Source organism: Nerophis lumbriciformis, linkage group LG06 (genome assembly GCF_033978685.3).
Source record: "Nerophis lumbriciformis linkage group LG06, RoL_Nlum_v2.1, whole genome shotgun sequence".
Lineage (NCBI taxonomy): Eukaryota > Metazoa > Chordata > Actinopteri > Syngnathiformes > Syngnathidae > Nerophis > Nerophis lumbriciformis.
In genome coordinates this window covers 38912368-38939220 of record NC_084553.2, presented here as the reverse complement: position 1 = coordinate 38939220, position 26853 = coordinate 38912368, and the positions used below count along the sequence as shown (strand labels likewise).

General features: G+C 41.8%; 1 protein-coding gene across 1 annotated transcript in view; it reads left to right on the top strand.

Moving 5' to 3' along the window:
• Window positions 1-18111: 18111 nt before the first annotated feature.
• The window catches only part of LOC133608760 (hexokinase-1-like), a 50092-nt gene continuing 41350 nt past the window's right edge, over window positions 18112-26853 (top strand). Inside the window, exon 1 of the mRNA XM_061964271.1 lies at window positions 18112-18394. Coding sequence (XP_061820255.1) covers window positions 18332-18394 — 63 coding nt within the window. The 5' untranslated portion in view covers window positions 18112-18331. The remainder of the gene's footprint in view (window positions 18395-26853) is intronic.

Here is a 26853-nt window from a genome sequence, read left to right as displayed (position 1 = left end):
TGGATACTTAGAATTTTATGGTGGTGGTAAGTATTCATGAAAACAGGTAGCCTAACATTAGTGAATGGGGGAATTCTGGAAATAACAACCTAAAAATCTTACACAGTGCACCTTTAAGCAAGAGGTTTCTTTCGTGCTTTCAATTTCGCAAAATCATCCACCACATCATTGAAGTCCAACTCTCTTGTCAGCTCACTCTCAATTGCCATTAGAGATAACGCATTTAATCTTTTCTGAGTCATTCTTGTGCGCAGCTCATTTTTGACTCTTGACAAAAGAGAGAATGAGCGTTCTCCCTCACAGTTACTGACCGGTAGAGTGAGAAAAATCTGTAGCGCTATGTATTAGGAAACGTAGGCTGTAGTCCAAAATGTATTATTGTTTTGAGCAGTCCTGAAGGGGTCCTCTCCTCATCAGTGTTGTTGAGCTGTATAAAAGATTTGAACTGTATAAGCTCCTGTCCAAGACTTTCATTGAGGTCAGATGAGTATGATTCAGTGAGAATCTTGGCCTTGTGAAGGACTGAAGCATTGGACTCTGTATCCAAAGAGAAAAGGACACTGAACAAATTGTTCAGATGTTTGTAGGCCTCCAGACGGTGATTAAGGCTTGAACTCAGTTGATCAATAGAGGCAATAAATGTCTCTATTTGAAACAGTTGCCTTCCCTCAAGCACAACATCTGGGGATGCTGATTCATCAGAAAACTTTTTACGTTTCTTCGTCCGTTCAGCCCTGTAAGATGGGGTGCCACCCAACATGTTTAAGGCTTTCTGCTCAAAATGATCAAATAGATCTCTTTGGGAGAGAACAAAGGTGCGCAGAGATTCCAGCAATCTAACTGCTGTACCAAGGTCCATGTCTGCTTTTTGAAGTTGCAGACTTGTGGCCTGAAATCTGGACAGAACAGTGTCCCAAAAGCCTGCCATGAAGGCCATCTCAAGTGAATCCAGCTTCCGCACTAGACTGTCAGCTTCAGTTTGTGTGTCTCGTTTCTCTGTGTCATCAGTGGAAATACCCTGTAGTGCTGCTCTTATTTTACTGTAGTTCTGCCACAGTGCTTTGGTAGATTCTGCACGGCAACTCCAACGCGTGTTGGATAAAGCTTTAAGTGTGAGATCTATGTTGGAATTGCCAAATACCCTGTCCCATCGGTGTGTGGATGCAGTTGTGAAGTTGTAAATAGACTGAATCAAGTCAAAATACTTAGAGACTTCATTTCCACATCTGTCAATGCTGTTGACTCCCACCAAATTCAAAGAGTGAGCTGCACATGGAATATAGTGTATTAATGGGTTGCTTTTCTTTAAGTGAGCCTGCAACCCATTATACCTCCCTGACATGTTGCTGGCATTATCATAAGCCTGCCCCCTGCAATTTGACAGCTCTAACCCTAGATTTTCCAACACAGACATGACACAGTTAGCCAAACTTTCACCTGTATGGCTAGTAATGGGCTCAAAACCCACAAAGCGTTCAACAACACTGCCCTCTTTGCTAACAAAACGGAATATGAATGTCAATTGGTCCACATGAGATAAATCTGGGGTTGAATCCACAATGATAGAGTAGTATTTGCTTGCTTGCAGTTCATCTGCTATAGCCTGTTTGGTTTTTGCACCCATCAATTCAATGAATTCCTCACAAATGGTGGAGGACAGATATGAGGTATTACCTCGACCCATCTGCCCAAACTTTCTGATGTGATCCTTTAGAAAGGGATCAAATTCAGCCAGGACCTCCAGAATACCAAGGTAGTTCCCATTGAGAGGAGACCCTAACGATTCATTTTTACCCCTAAATGCAAGGCCCCTTTCTGCAAGGAATTTAATGACTGCAACAACTCTTTGTAACACCTGCCTCCAATAGCTGCTCTCTGCCTGAAACTGTTTGAACAGGTCTGCATCAACTGTGGCACCTAAGACTGCTTGCATGCAGGTTATGTGCTCAGCACTTCGCTCATGTTCACCAAATCTTTCTGAGTGTTTCCAATCACAATAGCCTGTCACAAAAGAATGCGTTTTGGGGGAAAACAGTTTGCATGCAAAGCAGTAAACATTACCAGTAGAGGGAGAGTACATCATCCACTCTCTTTGTACTCGTTGTCCATTGGGCAGGTGTGAAGTAAAATGTTCATTGTTTAGGCATCGGGTTTTGCCTCCTAGCCCACTGTTCCTCACAGAAGCTGGATAATGGCTGTGACGGTTGTGAAATGATTTTGCACCTCTTTGAATAAGAACTTCCTTCATTGACTCAGTGAGGGTATCAGCCCATTTAGCGGGATCACTAGGTAGAGTTGTCACTGTAGATGGTGTTGAAGAAAGATTCAACTCATTTTCTATGCTGTCCAGAGGTGCAGTGACCTCACATTCATCCGAGCAACTGGCTACTGCTGAGTTGGTTGAATCATTAGCATCCGAAGCATTTGGTTCAGTGCGTACACTTGTAGTGGTCTCAGGATCTTAGGAGCTACATGCTAGCTCAGGTGCATTGCTAACCTTAGCTGAATTTGCAGTAGCATTTATAGAATTGCTTTCAGCAGATGTCTTTGTACTGAAGAAGCTGGAGATATTTGGAACACTCTCAAGTAAAACTGATTCCTTTTTTTTCTTTTCTTGCTGAATTTTTTTTCTAGCTCCTCCACTTAGACGTTTATGATCCATATTTCCCTTCTTTCTGTGCACATTGGCTCTTTGCCTATCACAACAGCTTAACCAACTATGTGTGTGTGTGTGTGTGTGTGTGTGTGTGTGTGTGTGTGTGTGTGTGTGTGTGTGTGTGTGTGTGTGTGTGTGTGTGTGTGAGTGATGCAATTTTCAAAACTAGCAATCTAGCATTAACAGTCAAAAGCAGAAATCAGCTGATTTCTATAAGAACTGATAACAGATTTCCAATCAATGCTAAACTCAGACAGCGAAAGTCACTAGATGACGTTTTGAGTCGCCAGTCATGTATGGCCAAAAGTCTCTAAATCGAATGCCAACGTTGCTTAATCGCCAACACACTGGGACTCACTGAAGGACTGACAGTGAATAAAAAAAGATGATTAAGATAATTGTGTACTTTTATCTTCTGATATTTTCACTAAGGACCCCAAGCTATCTCCATGCAGCAACAATGTCTGACAGACAGGAGAGCGGAGTGGTCAGTGATGAATGGCAAGGGAACAGACTGATTTGTACTGAGGAGAAAGAGAGAGCCAATTACAGTGAAATAAATTCCAAAAGAGCCAAGTGACTAGCTGAAGGCAGGGACAAATGCCTTGGAGTGACCAACAAGAGTGCAAAGTACCAAATGGCAAAATGTGGGAAGACCAACAGGCAGATCTGCTTTTACCACTTATCTTCACAACCAAAAAGTCGCTAAATGATGTTTTCAGTCGCTAGCCAGGTATGGCCAAAAGACGCGAAATCTAGCGGTAAAGTCGCTCAATCACACTGACAGTGAAACAAATAATTTTTAAAAAGATAGTAATCGTACAATGTCTTGTACTTTTGTCTTCTTTCTTAATATTTCTCAAAGGACACCAAAATGTCGCTATCTGCAGGCAGCTTGCTAGCTATGATGGCAACAACAATGTACCTTAGAGTGACTGACCACGCCTCCTGTTTGTGGGTTGGGCTCTCGGGGGTGATGGGGCCGTGCTCTGGCTCCCATGCACTCTGGGAGTCGAAGGTATTGTACATGCAAATTCACATATGCTCACATACGTACATAGGTACCTACGCTCCCACATACATACACAAATACAGTACATATTTACCTACCTAATGTTCGTACATCCACACGCACATTCAATATACAAACATACACATACACATACTGTACATATACATTCACTGTACAAACACATATACACATTCTGTACATATACATTCATTGTACAAACACATATACACATTCTGTACATATACAAGTACATATGCATACTTACACTCATGCACATAATCACGTTTCATCAAACATATATTAACGTTGTTGCCCTAGGGTAAACTGGGTGTAACACATGGCACACTGACAAAGCTTAACCTATTGTGACTATAACAATCTACAAGGTTAATGTAGGTTGCTTCTCTTTCTCCCCCTCCATTTTTCTGCATTCTTTCGTATCTCAAGTTATCATTACGTATATGTATTGTTGCATTTAAACAACTGTATTGTTGATAATAAAGGTAAATTATTGGTATTGTTCATTATCAATAGCGCTATTTCTATTGGTATTTGTATTGATCCATTTGTAGTGTAATAATGCTCATTGTTATTTCTGTATTATTTTTTATTTTTCGCTAACTGCTTATTTGCTATTACTTTTACCATCATATTTGTACATGTCATATTTGCTGATGTTGCTCTATTGTTGTTGTTGTTGTTGTTGTTTGCTGTTGTTGTTTTTGTCTCTCTGTCTAATCCCCCTCTTGTCCCCACAATTTCCCCCTCTGTCTTCTTTTTTTTTCTCTTTCTATCCCCTCCTGCTCCGGCCCGGCTGCACTAAATGATAATATAAATACATTTAATAAAGTCAAATACAAATAGGGCAACAAGAGAAGTATCCTACACTTCTCTTTTGTAAAGTAAATCTGAACAGCCGACATGGGCATCTACATCAACTATATGATTTGCCTGAGAAGCTGGACAGGACATTAAAAAAAAAAAAAAAAAAAAAAAAGAGTGACTGACCAACAAGAGCTCAAAGTACCTAATGGCAAAATGTGGAGAGACAGACACAATAAATTGCATTAAGATGAAGAGAACTGTTGCTATTATTAATTTTAACAACAACCAGAAAGTCGCTAAATGTCACCAGCCAGGTATGGCCAAAAGTCGCTTAATTGGCCACACACAGTAACAGAGAAACAAACAAACAAACAAAAAAGATCATAAAAATAATAGTTGTACAACTTTGTGTACTTTTGTCTACTTTCTAAATATTTTCACAAAGGACACCAAAATGTTGCTATCTGCAGGCAGCTTGCTGGCTATGATGGCAGCAACGATGTCTGCCAGATAAGAGAGAGTGGTCAGTGACGATCGAATCGAGAAAATGACAAAATGGGTCAAAGACCAAAAAGTTATTAACTGACAGCAGTGACAAATGTCAGACTGTAAACTTTTTTGAAAGAAAAGGACAAAATGGGAAGATGCTGATAATAACAGCAAAATGGAAAATATAAGAATTTCCAAGTAATGCTCAACACAAGTGTGTGTGTGTCGTGTGTGTGTGCGCGTTAAACTTCTTGTGGAATGATTTCAAATTATCTCTGAGTCTGAACTGAGGGAAAGGAAACCAAATTTTGAGCAGTCACTCACGAGTTCAAAGTACCAAATGAGGAGATTCTAAAAGAACAGACCGGTTTATGAAAGACTCGATGGGGGAGGGGCACAGCTAAGAATACTTAAGTGAGATTCTGTGATCCAAATTCGAGATAGAGCTTTTTGATAATGATAATTTGTCAGAGTAAGGTTGTGTAATCAAAATTTGAGAATGAGCTTTGCCAATCAATCAAGAATATTTGCATTAAGTTCTGTGATCAAAATTCAGAAACAACCTTTAATAATTGATAAAGAATATGTGAGTGAGGTTGTGTGATCCAATTTGAGAATTAGCTTTGATAATAATGATTGAGAGCCTCTGGCCCTCTGTGGATCGTGGCCGCGGGGCCAAGTTGGCCTGGCCCCTTGGGGCCTCTGACCCTCTATGGATCGGGGCCAAGTTGGCATGACCCCTCGGGGCCTCTGGCCCTCTATGGATCGTGGCCGCGGGGCCAAGTTGGCCTGGCCCCTTGGGGCCTCAGGCCCTCTGTGGGTCGCGGCCGCGGGGCCAAGTTGACCTGGCCCGTTGGGGCCTCTTACCCTCTATGGATCGTGGCCGCGGGGCCAAGTTGACCTGGCCCCTTGGGGCCTCTGGCCTTCTGTGGGTCGCAGCCGCGGGGCCAAGTTGGCCTGGCCCTTTGGGGCCTATGACCCTCTGTGGGTCGTGGCCGCGGGGCCAAGTTGACCTGGCCCCTTGGGGCCTCTGACCGTCTATGGATCATGGCCGCGGGGCCATGTTGGCCTGGCCCCTTGGGGCCTCTGGCCCTCTGTGGGTCGCGGCCGCGGGGCCAAGTTGACCTGGCCCCTTGGGGCCTCTGACCCTCTATGGATCATGGCCGCGGGGCCAAGTTGGCCTGGCCCCTTGGGGCCTAAGATTATTATTTTTGCAAAAGTAGTTTTGCATGCGTCGCGGCCACGGGGCCAAGTTGGCACCTTGGGGCCTCTGGCCCCCTGGGCCTGGGCCCGGTAGGCCCGTTCATTAATCCACCTATGGTCATGGGTGTAAAGACTGAAAAGCAAGGGGCTCAAAACAGCCCTGTGGGGCACCGGTGCTGACGCTGAGTGTTGAGGAAAGATGGTGTCCGACCTTCACTCTCTGAGGGAGGTTCGTTAGAAAGTCCTTCATCCAGTAACAGATCTGTTGAGACAGGCCTAACTCCAGCAGCTTGGGAATCAGTTTGCTCGACAGAATGGTGTTAAAGGCACTACTGAAGTCAATGAAGAGCAGCCTGACATAGCTCCTTGGCTTTTCCAGTTGTGTAAGTGTGGAATGGAGTACTGTTGCTATGGCATCCTCTGGAGATCGGTTTGCTCTATATGAAAACTGGTGAGGGTCGAGTGTAGGTGGTATGATAGCGGTGATATGGCTTCGGACCAGTTTCTCAAAACACTTCATGATGGTTGGTGTAAGAGCTACTGGCCGGTAGTCATTTGGGCTGCTGGCGTTTACCTTCGTTGGCAGGGATATTATTGTGGGGGACTTTAGGCAAGGTAGAATCACGCCCTGTGATAGGGACTGGTTGAATATCTTAGTAAAGACATTCGCCAGTTGGTCCGCACAGTCCTTCAGGACCCTTCCTGTCATGCCATCTGGTCCCGCCACTTTCCTTGGGTTTACAGCTCGCAGTGTGCACCTGACCTCCTGCACCTGAGGATGTCGCTGCCGTGCACTGGTGGCTGTGGTGACGTCTCCGGTGTCTCCACCTCAAAACGAGCGACGAAGCGGTTTAACTCCTCAGCTGATGAAGCGTCCCCGCCGGCTGCGGCGCGGTTGCTGGTTTTGTAGTTGGTGATGTGTTGGACCCCTTGCCACATCTGCCTTGTGTTATTACTGCTGAAGTGACCCTCAATCTTCTGCTTGTATGTCGCTTTAGCCCTCCTAATGCCTTTGTCCAAACAGATTCTTGACGCCTTGTAGAGTGCCTCGTCTCCATTTCTGAAAGCACTATTTCTCTCCTTCAACAGGATTATGGTTGCTCACTCAGCAGGACGAATGAAGGGCATGCATGATATTACAGTACAGAACAGGCATTTCTTGCGACAATGTCATTATCTGGCCTTCACACACAACTGCTGAGCGACACTTAAAAAAAACAATGTCCACCGGTTTGCTCTCAAATCCGCTGTGGGAAGGTTTTCACAACCACATGCTTGTGTTTGCCCTGCTGTGATTAGATTGCACTCCTCCAAACCTCTACCCAACGCACGCACACACAATAGTTTGGTTACAGGAGTCACAGACAAACACACACTGCAAATGAATGGCCTCAGGCTTACGTGAGACTAAACGGTATCACCTGTCACACATATTTATACCCATTTACTACTGTAGTTCAACTGTTATATTTTGATCCTTTTGCTTTATCCGTCTGACAGGATGTTTACACAGCAGCCTGTCTAACCACCTACTGTTTTCTAATAAAAGGCATGCACTATATCTGGATTGTTACTATGGAATAAATTTGTGTTTTTTAACCTTTTTTGAGCCAAGGCACATTTTTTGCGTTGAAAAAATCCAAAGGCACGCCACCAGCAGAAATCATTAAAAAACGAAACTCAGTTGCCAGTAAAAAGTCGTTGTCGATATGACTTTAAACCATAACCAAGCATGCATCACTATAGCTCTTGTCTCAAAATAGGTGTACTGTCACAACCTGTCACATCACGCCGTGACTTATTTTGAGTCTTTTACTGTTTTCCTGTGTGTAGTGTTTTAGTTCTTGTCTTGCACTCCTATTTTGGTGACTTTTTCTTTTTTTTTGGTATTTTCCTGTAGCAGTTAAATGTCTTCCTTTGAGCGATATTTCCCGCATCTACTATGTTTTAGCAATCAAGGATATTTCAGTTGTTTTTATCCTTCTTTGTGGGGACATTGTTGATTGTCATGTCATGTCCGGATGTACTTTGTGGACGCCGTTTGCTGCTCCACACGCTGTAAGTCTTTGCTGTCGTCCAGCATTCTGTTTTTGTTTACTTTGTCGCCAGTTCAGTTTTAGTTTTGTTCTGCATAGCCATCCCTAAGCTTTAATGCCTTTTGTTAGAAGCACTCACCTTTTGTTATTTTTTGGTTTAAGCATTAGATACCTTTTTACCTGCACACTGCCTCCTGCTGTTCCCGGCATTTACAAAGCAATTAGCTAGCGGCTGCCACCTACTGATTTGGAAGAGTATTACACGGTTACTCTGCCGAGCTCTAGACAGCACTGACACTCAACAACAACACATCATATAATTACTGGTTTGCAAAAAATATTTTTAATCCAAATAGGTGAAATGAGATAATCTCTCACGGCACACCAGACTGTATCTCACGTGTGCCGCGGCACAGTAGTTGGAAAATATTGGAATAAATAATGGAAAAAGCATTAAATCCACTGATGTGAAGATTTTGGCTCTGTATTGAGAATAGTAAAGTGTGGATTACAGGAAGGAAACGTATAGAGAAATTGCGTGCTAACGGGTGTGAACTGTGAAACAGTAGGTAATCTTCCAGGGATTAACACATCACAATGCCAACATCTGATCCAGCCTGTGCCAAATGCAGCACAGTAAACCAATCCCTGACTGTCCTACTAGCCCAGGGGTCGGCAACGTGCGGCTCTTGAGCAGCAAGCGGCTCTTTAGCGCCGTCCTTTTCGAAAATGAATGAGAGTATTGGGCGCGCGCCATTTTGTCATGATTTCGGAAGTCCTTGAACGCACCGTAGTTTGTTTACATATACAACTTTCCATGATGCTGCCACAGAAAGGCGGGTTTTATGCCACTCCTTCTTTGTCTCTATTTGTCCATCCAACGTTTTATGCTGTGCGTGAATCCACAAAGTGAGCTTTGTGGATGTTATTGACTTGTGTGGAATGCTAATCAGACTTATTTGGTCACTGCATGACTGCAAGCTAATCGATGCTAACATGCTATTTTTGCTAGCTGTATGTACATAATGCATCATTATGCCTCGTATTTTAGGTATATTTGAGCTAATTTTATTTGTAGTTTCCGTTACCTTCAATTTAAACACACACATCTTTACCTTTGGACATTCTAAGTCAGTCATTTCCAGGAGTTATCACACCCTCTGAAAAGCCTCTGTTTTAGTAATGTTTTCCAATGTTTCAAAATTGTGTAGAATAAATATTACATTTCAACATTTCTGTCAACGAAGATTTGTATCAGCCTGCGAGACACATTAATTTTGATAGTAGTCGAATATAGACACTTACATCATGTGTTGCCTTCATTTCAACATTTATATAAGGCTTTACATATTTTTCGGCTCCGGACAGGATTTTGTTGTTGTTGTATTTTTGTTTCGATATGGTTCTTTCAACATTTTGGCTTGCCGACCCCTGTACTACAACTTTAACGACGCCCTGCGCGACACTATTGATAGTATAGCACCGCTAAAGCTAAAAAGAGCCCCTAAAAGGCGCACCCCATGGTTTACAGAAGAAACTAGAGCCCATAAATTATCATGTAGAAAGCTGGAACGCAAATGGCGTGCGACTAAACTTGAGGTTTTCCATCAAGCATGGAGTGATAGTTTAATAACTTATAAACAAATGCTGACCTTAGCTAAAGCTAAATATTACTCAAATCTCATCCATTTCAACAAAAATGATCCAAAATTTTTGTTTAGTACAGTAGCATCGCTAACCCAACAGGGGACTCCTCCTAGTAGCTCCACCCACTCGGCAGATGATTTTATGAATTTCTTTAATAAGAAAATTGAACTCATTAGAAAGGAGATTAAAGACAATGCATCGCAGCTACAACTGGGTTCTATTAACACAGATACGACTGTATCTACGACGGATACCGCCCTCCAAAATAGTTTCTCTCTCTTTGATGAAATAACATTAGAAGAATTGTTAAGATGTGTAAATGGGACAAAAAAAACAACATGTTTACTTGACCCATTTCCTGGGAAACTTATCAAGGAGCTTTTTGTATTATTAGGTCCATCAGTGCTAAATATTATAAATGTATCACTTTCCTCTGGCACTGTTCCACTAGCATTCAAGAAAGCGGTTATTCATCCTCTGCTCAAAAGACCTAACCTCGATCCTGACCTCATGGTAAACTACCGGCCGGTGTCCCACCTTCCGTTAATCTCAAAAATCCTCGAAAAAATTGTTACACAGCAGCTAAATGAACACTTAGCGTCTAACAATCTCTGTGAACCTTTTCAATCCGGTTTCAGGGCAAATCACTCTACGGAGACAGCCCTCGCAAAAATGACTAATGATCTACTGCTAACGATGGATTCTGATGCGTCATCTATGCTGCTGCTTCTTGATCTTAGCGCTGCTTTCGATACCGTCGATCATAAAATTTTATTAGAGCGTATCAAAACACGTATTGGTATGTCAGACTTAGCCTTGTCGTGGTTTAACTCTTATCTCACTGACAGGATGCAGTGCGTCTCCCATAACAATGTGACCTCGGACTATGTTAAGGTAACGTGCGGAGTCCCCCAGGGTTCGGTTCTTGGCCCTGCACTCTTTAGTATTTACATGTTGCCGCTAGGCGACATCATACGCAAATACGGTGTTAGCTTTCATTGTTATGCTGATGACACCCAACTCTACATGCCCCTAAAGCTGACCAACACGCCGGATTGTAGTCAGCTGGAGGCGTGTCTTAATGAAATTAAACAATGGATGTCCGCTAACTTTTTGCAACTCAACACTAAGAAAACGGAAATGCTGATTATCGGTCCTGCTAAACACCGACATTTATTTAATAATACCACCTTAACATTTGACAACCAAACAATTACACAAAGCGACTCGGCAAAGAATCTGGGTATTATCTTCGACCCAACTCTCTAGTTTGAGTCACACATTAAGAGTGTTACTAAAACGGCCTTCTTTCATCTCCGTAATATCGCTAAAATTCGTTCCATTTTGTCCACTAGCGACGCTGAGATCATTATTCATGCGTTCGTTACGTCTCGTCTCGATTACTGTAACGTATTATTTTTGGGTCTCCCTATGTCTAGCATTAAAAGATTATAGTTGGTACAAAATGCGGCTGCTAGACTTTTGACAAGAACAAGAATGTTTGATCATATTACGCCTATACTGGCTCACCTGCACTGGCTTCCTGTGCACTTAAGATGTGACTTTAAGGTTTTACTACTTACGTATAAAATACTACACGGTCTAGCTCCATCCTATCTTGCCGATTGTATTGTACCATATGTCCCGGTCAGAAATCTGCGTTCAAAGAACTCTGGCTTATTAGTGATTCCCAGAGCCCAAAAAAAGTCTGCGAGCTATAGAGCGTTTTCTATTTGGGCTCCAGTACTATGGAATGCACTCCCGGTAACAGTTAGAGATGCTACCTCAGTAGAAGCATTTAAGTCCCATCTTAAAACTAATTTGTATACTCTAGCCTTTAAATAGACCCCCTTTTTTAGACCAGTTGATCTGCCGTTTCTTTTCTTTTCTCCTCTGCTCCCCCTATCCCTTGTGGAGGGGGAGACACAGGCCCGGTGGCCACGGATGAAGTGCTGGCTGTCCAGAGTTGGGACCCGGGGTGGACCGCTCGCCTGTGTATCGGTTGGGAACATCTCTGCGCTGCTGACCCGTCTCCGCTCAGGATGGTTTCCTGCTGGCCCCACTATGGACTGGACTCTTACTATTATGTTGGATCCACTATGGACTGTACTCTCACAATATTATGTTAGACCCACTCGACATCCATTGCATTCGGTCTCTCCAAGGTTTCTCATAGTCATTCACATCGACGTCCCACTGGGGTGAGTTTTTCCTTGCCTTTATGTGGGCTCTGTACCGAGGATGTCGTTGTGACTTGTGGAGCCCTTTGAGACACTTGTGATTTAGGGATATATAAATAAACATTGATTGATTGATTGATACTAGTCAATAGCTCCACAATCACATCATTATTGGCTCTATCTGTATTTTATGTCAGTCTTGTCATTTTGACTTCCTTTTTCTGACTCAATGTATCTTAAAACATGTCCTATTTTCAAGATTCATGGTTCAAGATTCAAGATGCTTTATTATTGTCCATTCTTTAACATGTACAAGACACATAAGAACTGAAATTTCATTTTCGGCCCAGTCCCACTAAGAGCAGACATACGTTACAAGGGGACAAGACGGGACCGCCAACAGATCAGCCACTTACAGCGCTTCTTAAAAAAGGTGGGAAAAAGGTGACATTGGGAAAGGGGGAAGAGTAAAAAAAGGATAAGTCTAAGGCTGGACCCTCGGGAGGGGTCCAGACTGAGTCCAAGGAAAAAACCTCACATAGCATAGCACACATAAACATGATACATGTAATCACAACAACTCGCAACAGAGGGGGGGGGGATTTGGGGCCCTGGAGGCCGGCTGCCGCTATAAAGCGCTACTCAGCCGTCCACAACCCCGAAGAGGAATTAAGCAGTGGTGAAGGCGTTGATTGGGGGAGGGGCGGGTGCGTGCATGTATGCCCAATTAACTTGGGTGAGATGTTGAATTGTTTTTGTGGACTGGGGCCGATCTCAAAGTTCAACACCAGGTGTTATTGAAAAAAAGGAAGGTCAAAAGCGTCCATCGTTGAGGAGTCCTCGGGGGAGTTTTTCAGAACAGCTTGTTCCTGATAGCGTCAAGGCCATTCGAGGGAGTCAAATCATAGATTAAGATGTTGTTTTCTTCGAGCAGTCAAAACAATGACATTCCTGCTCTGTGTCCGTGCTGTTCTCTCAAATTCAATTTAATTCTTCCTTCTCAGCAAGCTTCTTCATGGTGAGATCCATTTTGCGATTCAAGTCAGAAATCGCCACAGTCTGTGTTCCCACAGCCCGACCCAATCCTTCCATTGCGATGAACAGCCGTTGGGCTCCTTGAGTGGCTGCCATCGTCTTCCGAATTTGACGATACACCAGAGCAATGCCCAGCCCAATTAGCAGGTGCCCCGCGATCACGGTTCCAAATAGGTAGATGTCTTCCACGTCCTCGATGGAAAGGACTGAGAGGCACATGATTCTCCATTTATCCCAGGAGTCTCTCACATACCCCGCAGCAATGGTTCCATCAGGGCAGCCAGGCTCCCCCGAACCTCTTTTCCTTGTCGAAAAGACTTTGTCAATTGCGTCGAGAGTCCAGCTGATCATATCCATGTTTGATGTTTAGATTTGAGGACAGCGCAAAGAAAGAGGCTTCAAAAAAGTTCAGACAGGACAAGGACACGAAGAAAGCGAGCAGGGAAGGAGGCAGCGGAGAAAAATGCGACCGCCCTCACCAAGAGGCAAGACAGAAATGGAAATGTGTAATGTTCTTGCTTGTTGACTGCATGTGTTCCTGATTAACTCAACAATAGTCCCAACGTATTCTGTTGCCTACTGATCCAATGCATTACAATCTTCAGTCACATACTGTAGATGAATATTAGTGGCAGGCAGAAATAAATACTGTTCCCAACAGAGGTGGGGGAAATAATCGATTTTTAGATGCTTCGCAATTCGGACATGAACGATTATAGAATCGATTATGCAAACGTCAATAATAGATTTATTTGTTGTTAATAAAGTAAGTAGTAAAGACAGTTCTAAAATTTGGCTGAATCACAGAGAGATCCAACCAGTTCCTTTATTATCGGGCAGTTATGGTCCAGTTTTGCACACATTTTCATTAATTTGATAAAAGTGGGAATTACTGTTTCCTATTCCAAATGAATTGTTTTTTAAATGTACATTTGAGAAACGCTTATTTAGTGAAACGATAAGAAATGTAAAACTACATCAATAAACACAAATTAAAGATGCATCAATTATACATTTTTAAACGAATCGTAGTTCCTGAATCGTAATCGAATCGTGACGTGCCCTAGTAGCAAATATATTAGAAAATATACAATGCAAAATCAGTCATGCAATCTAACTGACCGCCTGGTTTCATTTATTTTGAACCCCTTATTTGTTGTGCTTTGGTAACTTAATTGTTATATAGTGTAAATTCCAACAAGACAGCAAGCAATATGTAAACTGTTGGTGTATCTACAGCAGGGGTGCCCACACTTTTTCTGCAGGCGAGCTACTTTTCAATTGACCAAGTCGAGGGGGGTCTACCTCATTCATATATATCATTTATATTTACTTATTTATGAAAGAGACGTTTTTGTTAACAAGTTAAAGGTGTTTAATGATAATACAAGCATGTTTAACACATATAGATTCCTTTCTTTCATGAAGACAAAAAAATAAGTTGGTGTATTACCTGATTCTGATGACTCAGACAGTGGTGATGATAACGTCCACATTTTCAAATGGAGAGAAAAAAATACCACATGAAAGTGGTTGCTTTTTGACATCTTATTTGTCCAGCTTCCAGACTCGTTTTTACACACTTTACAAGAAATATATTGACGGCAAACTCCGTGTCTTGCTAGCTTTGCACGCCAGCTTTCTGAGGCTCTTATTTTGTTTGCGCAGGCAGGATGAAGCAGGTCTTTTATTGTGAAGATAGGAACTGTGCAGTCGGTCTTTAGAGTTTTGACGGCAGGTACGGCGTGAGAGTCTGCTGAAATAAAAAGTGTTTCTCAACTAATTTTTTCTTAGTAATCTCACAAGACCCTCGAGTGCCGTGAATGTCAATAAAGTGACGTATTGGTGAAGATGGATGAGCGCTCATTTTTAGGTCTATTTTTATTTTTTTTTATCCCAGGCTGGCGAGCACTGACACATCCTCCGCGATCGACCGGTTGCTCGCAATCGACATAATGGGCACCCCTGATCTACAGTATAGGTAATCATTTAAAATACTAGGTTATCCTCGGATAGTGGTTCTCAATTATTTTGTCACACCCTTAGAAATTGCAATAATATTGATTTGTTAATAATGTACAGGTGAAACCCAAATAATTTGAATGTCGCGTATACGTCCACTCATGTGAAACTAATATGTGATATTAACTCATTACATGCCAAGTCGGGTATGTCACACCTTTATTTGTTATCATTTTGAAGATCATGGCTAGAGTTTTTCAATTTGAGGTTTTAACAAGCTGTAACCCATAGTCATCAAAATGATAACAAGAGGCTTGAAATTTTAAGAGTTGCATGTTACAAGACTTTGTCATATATTAGTTTCACTTTTTAAATATAATTGCTGAAATAAACAAATCTTTGCATGATATTCAAATTATTTGAGTTTCACCTGTGTGTTTCGAGATAGTTGTTGACTAACACTTGCTTCAAGTAAAGAGCTTATTTGACTTGTTGAAATTGCATATCATTATTATAAATATGTATAATTTGTCATATTGTATATCATTAATATAAGTATGTATAATTTGTCATATTTTCTGGTCAGCCTGTATATTATTTCAAGCACTGCTGCCACCTATGTGGAGGTTTGTGTATCGTTCAAGCATGAATACAGATGCTATTACTGACACCTCACCGATGAAATTGACGAGCTGAAATTTAATTAGATGAGCTTATTGCCGCGTTTGTGCTTCTACTCACATTGTATACAGTCAGACTGACCCTTTCGCCACAATAACTTAGATAATATGTCAGTTTCCTTCTTAAATGCAATCTTTTGTTCCACGTTCGTATAGGAACAACAAAGTCTCAGTGAGCTAACATTCCTACGACACTAATGTTTTATATCAAAAAGTGATCAAATACAAACACGTGACCCCCTATTGCAGGAGTGTCAAACTCATTTTCACTGAGGGCTACATTCCCTTCGAGGGCCACTTGTAACAGTAATAAATTAATATAAATGTATAAGGCTTTGCCTCATGATATGACTTGACGTTATATATGGATTTTTACATACTTTGTAGACAGGCATCTCAGTCACCAGAATTTTACCGTAAAATATGTTTTTTTTACAAGCATATTACACTAAATAGAAAACATTTACCACTGCGTTAACATTAGAATTCTGGCGACTGAGCGGCCATTTTTGTTTACAGTAAAATCTATGATTTTTGTTTTTATGGTGTATTGCTGTAAATACAAAACGATTCCACTGTTCTTTACGGTAAAACTCTGGCGACAGAGCAGCCAGTTTGTTACTGTAATATCTGTGGTTCTTGTTGTTTTTACGGTGTATTACTGTAAATAGAAAAACAGTTCCACTGTTTTTTTATGGAGAAATTCTTAGCGACTGAGCGGACAGTTGTTTTTTTGGGTTTTTTACAGTAAAATCTATTGTAATTTTTACAATGTACAATTTAATGGATAACTCGCTGAGACATACATTTTTATTTCAACAAAAAAAATGTTTTTATGTATGATAATTTAATATTTGTTGCATTATTAGGAAACACGCAACTAAAAGTGACCGATTGTAACTACTTTCCGATCTATATTCATACAAATGTAACTAACATTAGATTATTAACAATATTATCATTCATACATTTAGAAATAATACATTTAGTAAGAGTGTGAAGCGACTACGATGAGAATCAGCACCTCCAAGTCCGAGTCCATGGTTCTCGTCCGGAAAAGGGTGGAGTGCCATCTCCGAGTTGGGGAGGAGATCTTGCCCCATGTGGAGTAGTTCAAGTACCTCGGAGTCTTGTTCACGAGTGAGGGAAGAGTGGATCGTGAGATCGACAGGCGGATCGGTGCGGCGTCTTCAGTAATGCCGACGCTGTATCGATCCGTTGTGGTGAAGAAGGAGCTGAGCCGGAAGGCAAAGCTCTCAATTTACCGGTTGATCTACGTTCCCATCCTCACCTATGGTCATGAGATTTGGGTTATGACCGGGGCTCTCCCTTAGAGATAGGGTGAGAAGCTCTGCTATCCGGGAGGAGCTCAAAGTAAAGCCGTTGCTCCTCCACATCGAGAGGAGTCAGGTGAGGTGGTTCGGGCATCTGGTCAGGATGCTTCCCTAGGGAGGTGTTTAGGGCACGTCCGACCGGCAGGAGGCCACGGGGAAGACCCAGTAACCAGCAACCCTCCGATTGCTGGCACGGCCACTCTACTAACTTCGCCATCTAATGCCTTCTGGTCTCTCTCTCTCTCTCTCTCTCTCTCTCTCTCTCTCTCTCTCTGTCCACTACTTGCTGTACATATCCACTACTTGCTGTACATATCCTACCAAGTAAGACCTACACTGTTTCAATATCCATTTCTCTGTTCTCAATTGTTGATGACTGATGATAACAACCAAACCTAACCCCCCCTTCTCCACACCCCGAATTGTAAATAATGTAAATAATTCAATGTATACACCCTGATGATTATCTTGTGTGATGACTGTATTTTGATGATAGTATATATGATAGTATATATCTGTATCATGAATCAATTTAAGTGGACCCTGACTTAAACAAGTTGAAAAACGTATTCGGGTGTTACCATTTAGTGGTCAATTGTACGGAATATGTACTTCACTGTGCAACCTACTAATAAAAGTCTCAATCAATCAATCAAAAAAAAAAAGCCATCTTAGAAGTCGATGTTCAGACACCCCTGTTGAGTCTACTTTACTGTACTCTACTGTACTATAATTAACGGTGAGTTCTGCGTTTCTCTGGCTCTAAGTTGAATGTAAGGTAAGTTGCGCCGAAAGTTCCCCTGCTCGTTTAAACGGCAGGCCTTAAAGAGGAGGGACCTCCGCCTTTCCTCCTCTTCTGACTTCCTCCACCATCCCGCCCTTGGGCGCTCCTTTCAAGGTTCCGCAGTAACCAATCAGAAGCGAGCATTCCCCCCCAAACCACATACGCCTCCTTATCCAATCATCTCGTAGATAGTGGGCGGGACATGTGGTTTTAACCCCTCCCATTGGTCCCTCCTGCTGCTAAAACTTGCTCACTTTGCTTCCTGACTTTCATTCACGTGCTGAACCGGGGACTGCCTCACTTATGAAACAACTCTTGACTGGAACCCGGATTTATCTTCATTGCTTAATCCGTTAGTTGTTGGCCTTGTTTTATTGATTGAGATAGAAGCTAAGAAGGGTATCTTCTTTTTTTGTTGGATTTGATTCCCCCCACCCATCTGTATTTGTGGGTCAGCCTGCATGTGTGTGTGAGAGAAGAGCAGCAGGATGATTGCAGCTCAACTACTAGCCTACTACTTCACTGAACTGAAGGATGACCAGGTTAAAAAGGTAAGTGTTGACATTTGACCCTTCTGGATGTGACGAGAAGGTAAATAAAAAGAAAAAAAGAAGAGGCTTCAAGAGTGGAATTTATTTACCTGGTTCTCTGCAATGGAAGTCAATTACAGTTGTCACACTGGCCCAATTTGTCACCAGTCATCCTGTCACATGTATGTTTGAATTAGAGGTATGATGAAAAGAGAGGACATAAAAAAAGATGAAAGGACAAAAGGATACAGAGATGAAAGGATTTTTAGGAATCAAGAGATAGTTCCAGTCTTGTGGTCTTTTTCCTTGCTTCATGTTGGGTTTCGGACCAGTCTGTGAATTGCCTTTAGACGGAGACTAACCTCTGTTATGAATTGGCGCTATATGAATGACATTGACCTGGCTCATGAGTAACATTTGAAATTTTGCCTGAATCAGTCAACTTGAGTGGACAAACCGTTGATGAATGTGTTCCTTTCACTAAGCTCTCAGCAGCACAACCCCCCTCTCATTTAACTAAAAATTGTATTTATTGGGCCAGTTTTAGTGGCCCAATCCTGTCACATCCTGATGTGACATTGTTGCCAGGCAACCACACACATGACGCACATTTTCAAATTTCCCCTAACATGTGCTTTGTAATTCACACATTAAGCGGGAGGGGGGGCGCCTTTAAGGTGATGTCACCAGCTTCTCAATAAACCACAACTGGTTTCCTCTTGAAATGGAGGAAAAGTTTACGCTTGTCACACTTCCTGCTTGTAACCCATCCCTGTTTCTGTGTGTGTGTGTGCGTTGGCATCAAACAACGGCCTGCAGTGTCATAAAAGACATGAAGAGCACTCGGGATCTGATGCAATACATCCCATCTCCCTCCCTCTCCTCTCTTCTGCCGGCCTCCCTAAAATAGGCCAGCTTTGAGTCATGTGACCATGTGTGACGCGAAGAAGGCTTACACACACACACACACACACACACACACACACACACACACACACACACACATCACTGCAGGGCGCCAGGTGTGGAAATGTCCCTGAGTGTGCATTGTCGCCGTGTGTGTGCGCCACTGTGGTTGTTATCAATGCAAGATGGTTGGTGTTGGTGAGGGCAGTGCAGAGGACAGTATTTTTCCATATGAGGTGTTTTTGTTTGTGTGTGCGCGCGTGTACAAAACACGGACAACAGCGTCAGGTTTCAGAGCTTCCCCAAGCTTGTGTCAAGGAGAGCAGGGCATTGTTGGCAGAGTGGGGAGGGTGGAGGGAGTAAGAAAAAAGGCTTCGGTTAACCTCCACAAAGCAAAAACTCCAGGTGACGTCACACACAGAGTTGTGTGTCAAAGGTGTGTTGTGTTGAATAGAAAACACGCACACCATCCTCACATTTCCTTCATTGATTGTGACTTTGCAAAAAAACGGCCTTAATTTTAGTTCAAAATACTGCAGTCATCCCTCATTTATCCCGGTTAACTGGTTCCAGACATACAGTAAATGAATTTCCGCCAAATAGGAATCATTATATGTGTCTATTAAGTTTTAAACACATTAATTGACAAAAATAGCCAAAAGTGCATCAAATGCTGTTACCCCCCCAACCAGAAAAAAAAAAAAAAAAAAAATCTGATTAACTGCGATGAGGTGGCGACTTGTCCAGGGTGTACCCCGCCTTTCGCCCGATTGTAGCTGAGATAGGCTCCAGCGTTGAGGATAGATGACTGAAATGCTACACCAAATAGTCCACAGACGAATTAGGAATCATTAGTATACCTTTTTAATATTTGTATAGCTAGAGCATAAAAAACTGTTGACTACCTTCAAAATAAAATGTCAGCATTGTGAGAGAGAGCCCTATAGACATAAAATAACACCCATCAATCACTGTTACACTCTTTTAACCCAGCATAGGAATGCTGTCTGAGGCTGAGGCATTTGGTGGCCACAATACTGAACTGTGCGATCTGACGGGTTTGGTTTGTCTAGTGCAGTGTTTTTCAACCACTGTGCCGCGGCACACTAGTGTGCCGTGAGATATTGTCTGGTGTGCAGTGGGAAAGTATGCAACTTCACCTAATTGGGCCAAAAATATTTTTTGCAAATCAATAATTATAATCTGCAAATAATGTGCCGTTGCTTGGTGTCTGTGCTGTGTAAAACTCGGCAGGGTAACCACGTAATACTCCATGTCAGTAGGTGGCAGCGGGTAGTTAATTGCTTTGTAAAAGTCGTAAAGTGTCGGGTGAGACGAGGATGGTTTGTTGTGATCCCAATATGCAGACCACATCGGGATCCAAAAATTAACGAAAGGGAAAGGCAATGGCTATGCAAAACGAAAGTAAAACTGAACTGGCTACAAAGTAAACAGAAACAGAACGCTGGACGACAGCAAAAACTTACGGCGTCCACAAAGTACGTCCGTTCTTGACATGACAATCAACAATGTCCACACAAATAAGGATAGCAACAATGTAAATAGCCTTGCTTGCTAACACAAACCAGGTGCGCGGAATAGCGCTCAAAGGAAGACATGAAACTGCTACAGGAAAACACCAACAAAACAGGAAGGGCCACCAAAATAACAGCGCAAGACAAGAACTAAAGCACTACACACAGGAAAACACTAACAAACTCAAAATAAGGCACGACGACCTGGTGGAGTTTAATTTTTTTAACGTTTTCTGCTGGGGGTGTGCCTCCGGATTTTTTAAATGAGAAAAATGTGCCTTGCCTCAAAAAATGTTGAAAAACATTGGTCTAGTGGCCAATACTACTGTAGTATTAATATATATTTACTCTATTTAAGCATTTGTATGCGTAAAAATGCGTGATTCAGGGAAAAACTATTGCAGAATATGCTTTAAATAAATACCAAAAAATAAATAAATAATCCACGATGTGTCGAGGAAAGACAGTACTGTACACTCCTCATGTTTCAGCAGGCATCTGTATTCTTTTCAAAGGACAATACTACAAAAATACAATTTGGATGTACTTTAGAGCAGTTCTCAAACTGTGGTACGGGTTTCACTAGTGGTACGTGGACTCAATCGAGTGGTACACCAAAGAATTACGTAATTTAATATTCAAACATATTGTTACTGTTCAAACTGTGTGTAATGTTACAGTGGCCAAACATATTAAATATTAAATAAAACCTCTGCCCTGTTGTTAATGACTATTTAGGCCTAATACGCTACTGTATTTTAATGTTGGTCATTATGGTGGTACTTGGTGTACAGCCCTTACCTTTGGGCTGGTACCGAGGGCGACTGTGTTGACCAGTTTGACGTGTGTAAATGATAGAATGTCCAGTACTGTAGAACTGTGTTTGGATATGACAATCCGTTTATTACAAGCTATCTAAATTGAACCAAATGTAAGTTATATAACCAAGTATGCTACCCTTGAATGGCACATTATACCAGCATTGTCACCACATGACACGACACAACACGCCACGCCACCACACGACACCACACGACACGACACGCTCAAAAACTGTTTGTCCTCCAATCGCCCCCCATGCTCACACCTGAACCCAATTTAAGGAGGCTGCCATGGTAACCCCACCATAGCAACAGTCCCCTCGCTGTCGACACTTCCTGGTTCTTAACAGGAAGTGGGCGGAGCAATCTGCCAAAGAAGGAAATACAACATGCTGAACCCAACAATCAATTAGAGAAAATAAAATAAAAGCATTATAAACAAATAGGGAAATTTGGCTCCAACACTTGGAGAAAAACGTTTGAGAACCAGTTCTTTAGAGTAATCAGCGTACAGCTTGTATAGCAGTATTGCTATACTGTCCTCTGAAAACGAGTCAAAACACAACTGACACTGTTGAAATAGCTGGCAGTACAAGTGAGTACACCGCACAGTAAGATGATGTCAATATTTAGTGGGAGCACAATCCTCTTGGACATGCCTCCATGATAACATGTTTCACTTTCTCTCCGCTTGACAATATCCCCGCAGGTGCTCACTCTGTCACCTTTAACTTCCTCAACAAGGTATTTCAATCAATCAATCAATGTTTATTTATAGAGCCCTAAATCACAAGTGTCTCAAAGGGCTGCACAAGCCACAACGACATCCTCGGTACAGAGCCCACATAAGGGCAAGGAAAATCTCACCCCAGTGGGACGTCAATGTGAATGACTATGAGAAACCTTGGAGAGGGCCGCATATGTGGGCAACCCCCCCGTCCCCCTCTAGGGGAGACCGAATGCAATGGATGTCGAGTGGGTCTGACATAATATTGTGAGAGTCCAGTCCATAGTGGATCCAACATAATAGTAAGAGTCCAGTCCACAGTGGGGTCAGCAGGAAACCATCCCGAGCGGAGACGAGTCAGCAGCGCAGAGATGTTCCCAACCGATACACAGGTGAGCGGTCCACCCCGGGTCCCGACTCTGGACAGCCAGCACTTCATCCATGGCCACCAGACCTGTGTGTCTCCCCCTCCACAAGGGATAGGGGGGAGCAGAGGAGAAAGGAAAAGAAACGGCAGATCAACTGGTCTAAAAAAGGGGGTCTATTTAAAGGCTAGAGTATACAAATGAGTTTTAAGATGGGACTTAAATGCTTCTACTGAGGTAGCATCTCTAACTGTTACCGGGAGGGCATTCCATAGTACTGGAGCCCGAATAGAAAACGCTCTATAGCCCGCAGACTTTTTTTGGGCTCTGGGAATCACTAATAAGCCAGAGTTCTTTGAACGCAGATTTCTTGCCGGGACATATGGTACAATACAATCGGCAAGATAGGATGGAGCTAGACCATGTAGTATTTTATACGTAAGAAGTAAAACCTTAAAGTCACATCTTAAGTGCACAGGAAGCCAGTGCAGGTGAGCCAGTATAGGCGTAATATGGTCAAACTTTCTTGTTCTTGTCAAAAGTCTAGCAACCGCATTTTGTACCAACTGTAATCTTCTAATGCTAGACATAGGGAGACCCGAAAATAATACGTTACAGTAATCGAGACGAGATGTAACGAACGCATGAATAATGATCTCAGCGTCGCTCGTGGACAAAATGGAACAAATTTTAGCGATATTACGGAGATGAAAGAAGGCCGTTTTAGTAACACTCTTAATGTGTGACTCAAACGAGAGAGTTGGGTCGAAGATAATACCCAGATTCTTTACAAAGTCGCCTTGTGTAATTGTTTGGTTGTCAAATGTTAAGGTGGTATTATTAAATAAATGTCGGTGTCTAGCAGGACCGATAATCAGCATTTCCGTTTTCTTGGCGTTGAGTTGCAAGAAGTTTGGGTGTGTTTAAGCTATTTATCATATTGTTGGAAAACCTGCGTTACAGCCCAGTTTTAGCACAGCCCATGTTGCTACGAGGAACAAACAAAAACATCTTCTGATACATTAAACATACATTTCTTAAAGTGTGGCTTTAAATAACATAGTGGACATACTACTATACTACATACTACTCTTCTAGTACTGAGTAGGAGAACAAAGACTCCTAATTTGGTTGCCGATGTATGCAGTAATATTTTGTGTCATTTCCCATTCTATTATTTTGTCCAAATTATGAGGGACAAACGGTAGAAAATGGATGGATGGATGGATTATTAATCTACTTCATTTACTGTTAATATCTGGTTACTTTCTGTTTTAACATGTTCTATCTACACTTCTGCTAAAATGTAATAAGCACTAATTCTTCTGTTGTTTGGATACTTTACAAAAGTTTAAAGTGATACTACAAATTTGGGTATTGAATCGATATCAAATAGTTACAGGGTCATACTTAAAGTCCTCCTGCGTCCAGAGGCCTATTCACGAGTTTATAAACAATACAAACAATTTACAAAAGATTTTGTGATAACAAAAAATCTCGATGTAATCAATGCAGTATTGACCATATACGACTCTTGTACTTGGTATTGTTACAGTCAATATTTGTATTAATCCACCCATTTGTTTACATTCAAGTTAGCGATTAGCAATTGCAACCTCCTATGGTGTGTAGTGAAGCCATCCATCCATCCATTTTCTACCGCTTGTCCCTATTGGGGTTGCGGGGGGTGCTGGAGCCTATCTCAGCTGCATTCGGGTGGGAGGTGGGGTACACCCTGGACAAGTTGCCACCTCATCACAGGGCCAACACAGATAGACCGACAACATTCACACTCACATTCACACACTAGGGCCAATTTAGTGTTGCCAATCAACCTATCCCCAGGTGCATGTCTTTGGAGGTGGGAGGAAGCCGGAGTACCCGGAGGGAACCCACGCAGTCACGAAGCATGTCTAGCTATTCCTCGCCCTGCAGGGATAATACTTATTGGGAACCTTGTTTATTTATTGCTACGCAGGTGAGAATTAGTGATTTAGAAGTAGAAAAAACACCGTGGGCAGAAGTTAGCTGCTCCCTAGCTGTATTTTAAAGCACCGCGTGCACAGCGGCGCTCCAGTGTTTATAGCTTCACCTTTATCCTTAGTTTTGAAGCCAAAATACGTCCATTCTCCCTCTTCTATCTCCGCACCGTTTGCATTTCTAAGTGTGTGTGTGTGTGTGTGTTGACTTGTGACATGCGCCTTGGCTCATATTACCAGCAGTGTCACCATTGCGCGCCATCATGTCCATGAAAAAAAAAAAGTACCGGTATTTTTCAAAAACATTATAGTTACTTTTTTTACTTCATTAGCACTGCAGTACTTCATCAGTACCAGTATACCAAACAACGCTAATTGCTATTAATTTTTTCCTCAATAGACCTTAGCTCCCCAGTATCAATGCACTCATGCAACCTTAGACCATGACGGTACCACCACCATGCTTGACTGTAGGCAATATATACAATTATCTTTCCAAATATTTACACAATAATGGCTTGTGTTGACTCTTTTCAATGGATGGTAAATCTAAACTGCTGTACAAACTGTGCACTGAATAAACCGCAAGTGTCAAACTGGAGGCCTGGGTGCTAGACCCAGCCTGCAAATAATGTGTGTCACTGAAGTACTTTATTTATCTTACTAAATGTATTAATTATTCCCATTTTGACAGAAGAAATGCATCTACTGCATGCAATTACATATATTTTAAACTTTAAGAGTATCTAAGTTCAAGCCCCGGCCGAGTCATACCAAAGACTATAAAAATGGGACCCATTACCTCCCTGCTTGGCACTCAGCATCAAGGGTTGGAATTGGGGGTTAAATCACCAAAATGATTCCCGAACGCGGCCACCGCTGCTGCTCACTGCTCCCCTCACCTCCCAGGGGGTGGAACAAGGGGATGGGTCAAATGCAGAGGATAATTTCACCACACCCAGTGTGTGTGTGTGACTATCAGTGGTACTTTAACTTTAATGTGCAGAAAATATAACGTAGTTCGACATTTTTTGTTAAAATAAAGATAAATATTTGCTTGACTTTTGATTTCAAAGCAAGTTATCCATCAAATTTTACTGGAAAAAAATATTATAAAAAAATGCATAGGCAATTTTGCAATATTATAATGGGGCGATTATACTTTTATATTCATACTGTATATATTCACTGTTACAAGCAGCCCTCTGATGGCAGCCTTAACTGCAATGTGGCGCTCAATGAAAATTACTTTGACACTGGACGAAAGTATACCCATGCTGCATTTCTGTATTACTGTGGTGCTTTAACAGTTATTTGAGATAACAGCTGTCTCTCGGCTAATTGTTATGCTTTAAGTTGCGAGCAAAAGTTTGAGTTACAGACATCCCCACCATTATTTCGCATAGCAAATGTCACAGTAAACGTCTTACTCTCTAGCATTAGTCTAAGTCATCTCTATTGACAATTTTTCAACATGTGCTGGACATGCAGGAGAACAGAAATAATGTTTCTCTCTGAACCACGATGTGAGCTAACTAGAAAAAAAACAACAGATTCACAAAAATACATCTTTAGCTTATAGCTAAGATGGACATACATTTGTTTTTCCAACAATGGGAAAGAAGAAAATGTGAAGGACAGTTCTGAGAAGAAAGAATGAAAGAGTCAGAAACATGACGCGTGGCGTTGACTTGTTGAAACAGTTGCAACGTATGATTGCTAGTCTGCACCATACTGAAGCAGAATGAGTCTGATGCCAGCAAAGAATGTTAGAATAATATATAAACGGCAGACCTTTATCCATGAAGTCATGAAGAAGCTGCTAATGGTGTGTTTGACGGCTAAAAAAAGCTGGAAGGAGATACCGTAGAATTCCACTCTCAAATGCCATACATAACATTATTATATTACTTAATAAAATTAATGTAGTTGTTTGTACTACAATCTATTGTATTATTTTCTTACAATACTTATTATCTAAAAGTGTTTTCTTTTTACAAGGCATGTCTCATTTAATGGGTTACTTCATAAAATTACCGTAGTTCTTACATTCTGTTGTATTGTTTTCGTACAATAATTATTATAGAAAAGTTACTTTTTATTTTTAAAATGAATGTCAAATTTTTTTAATTGGAGGCATTGATTTG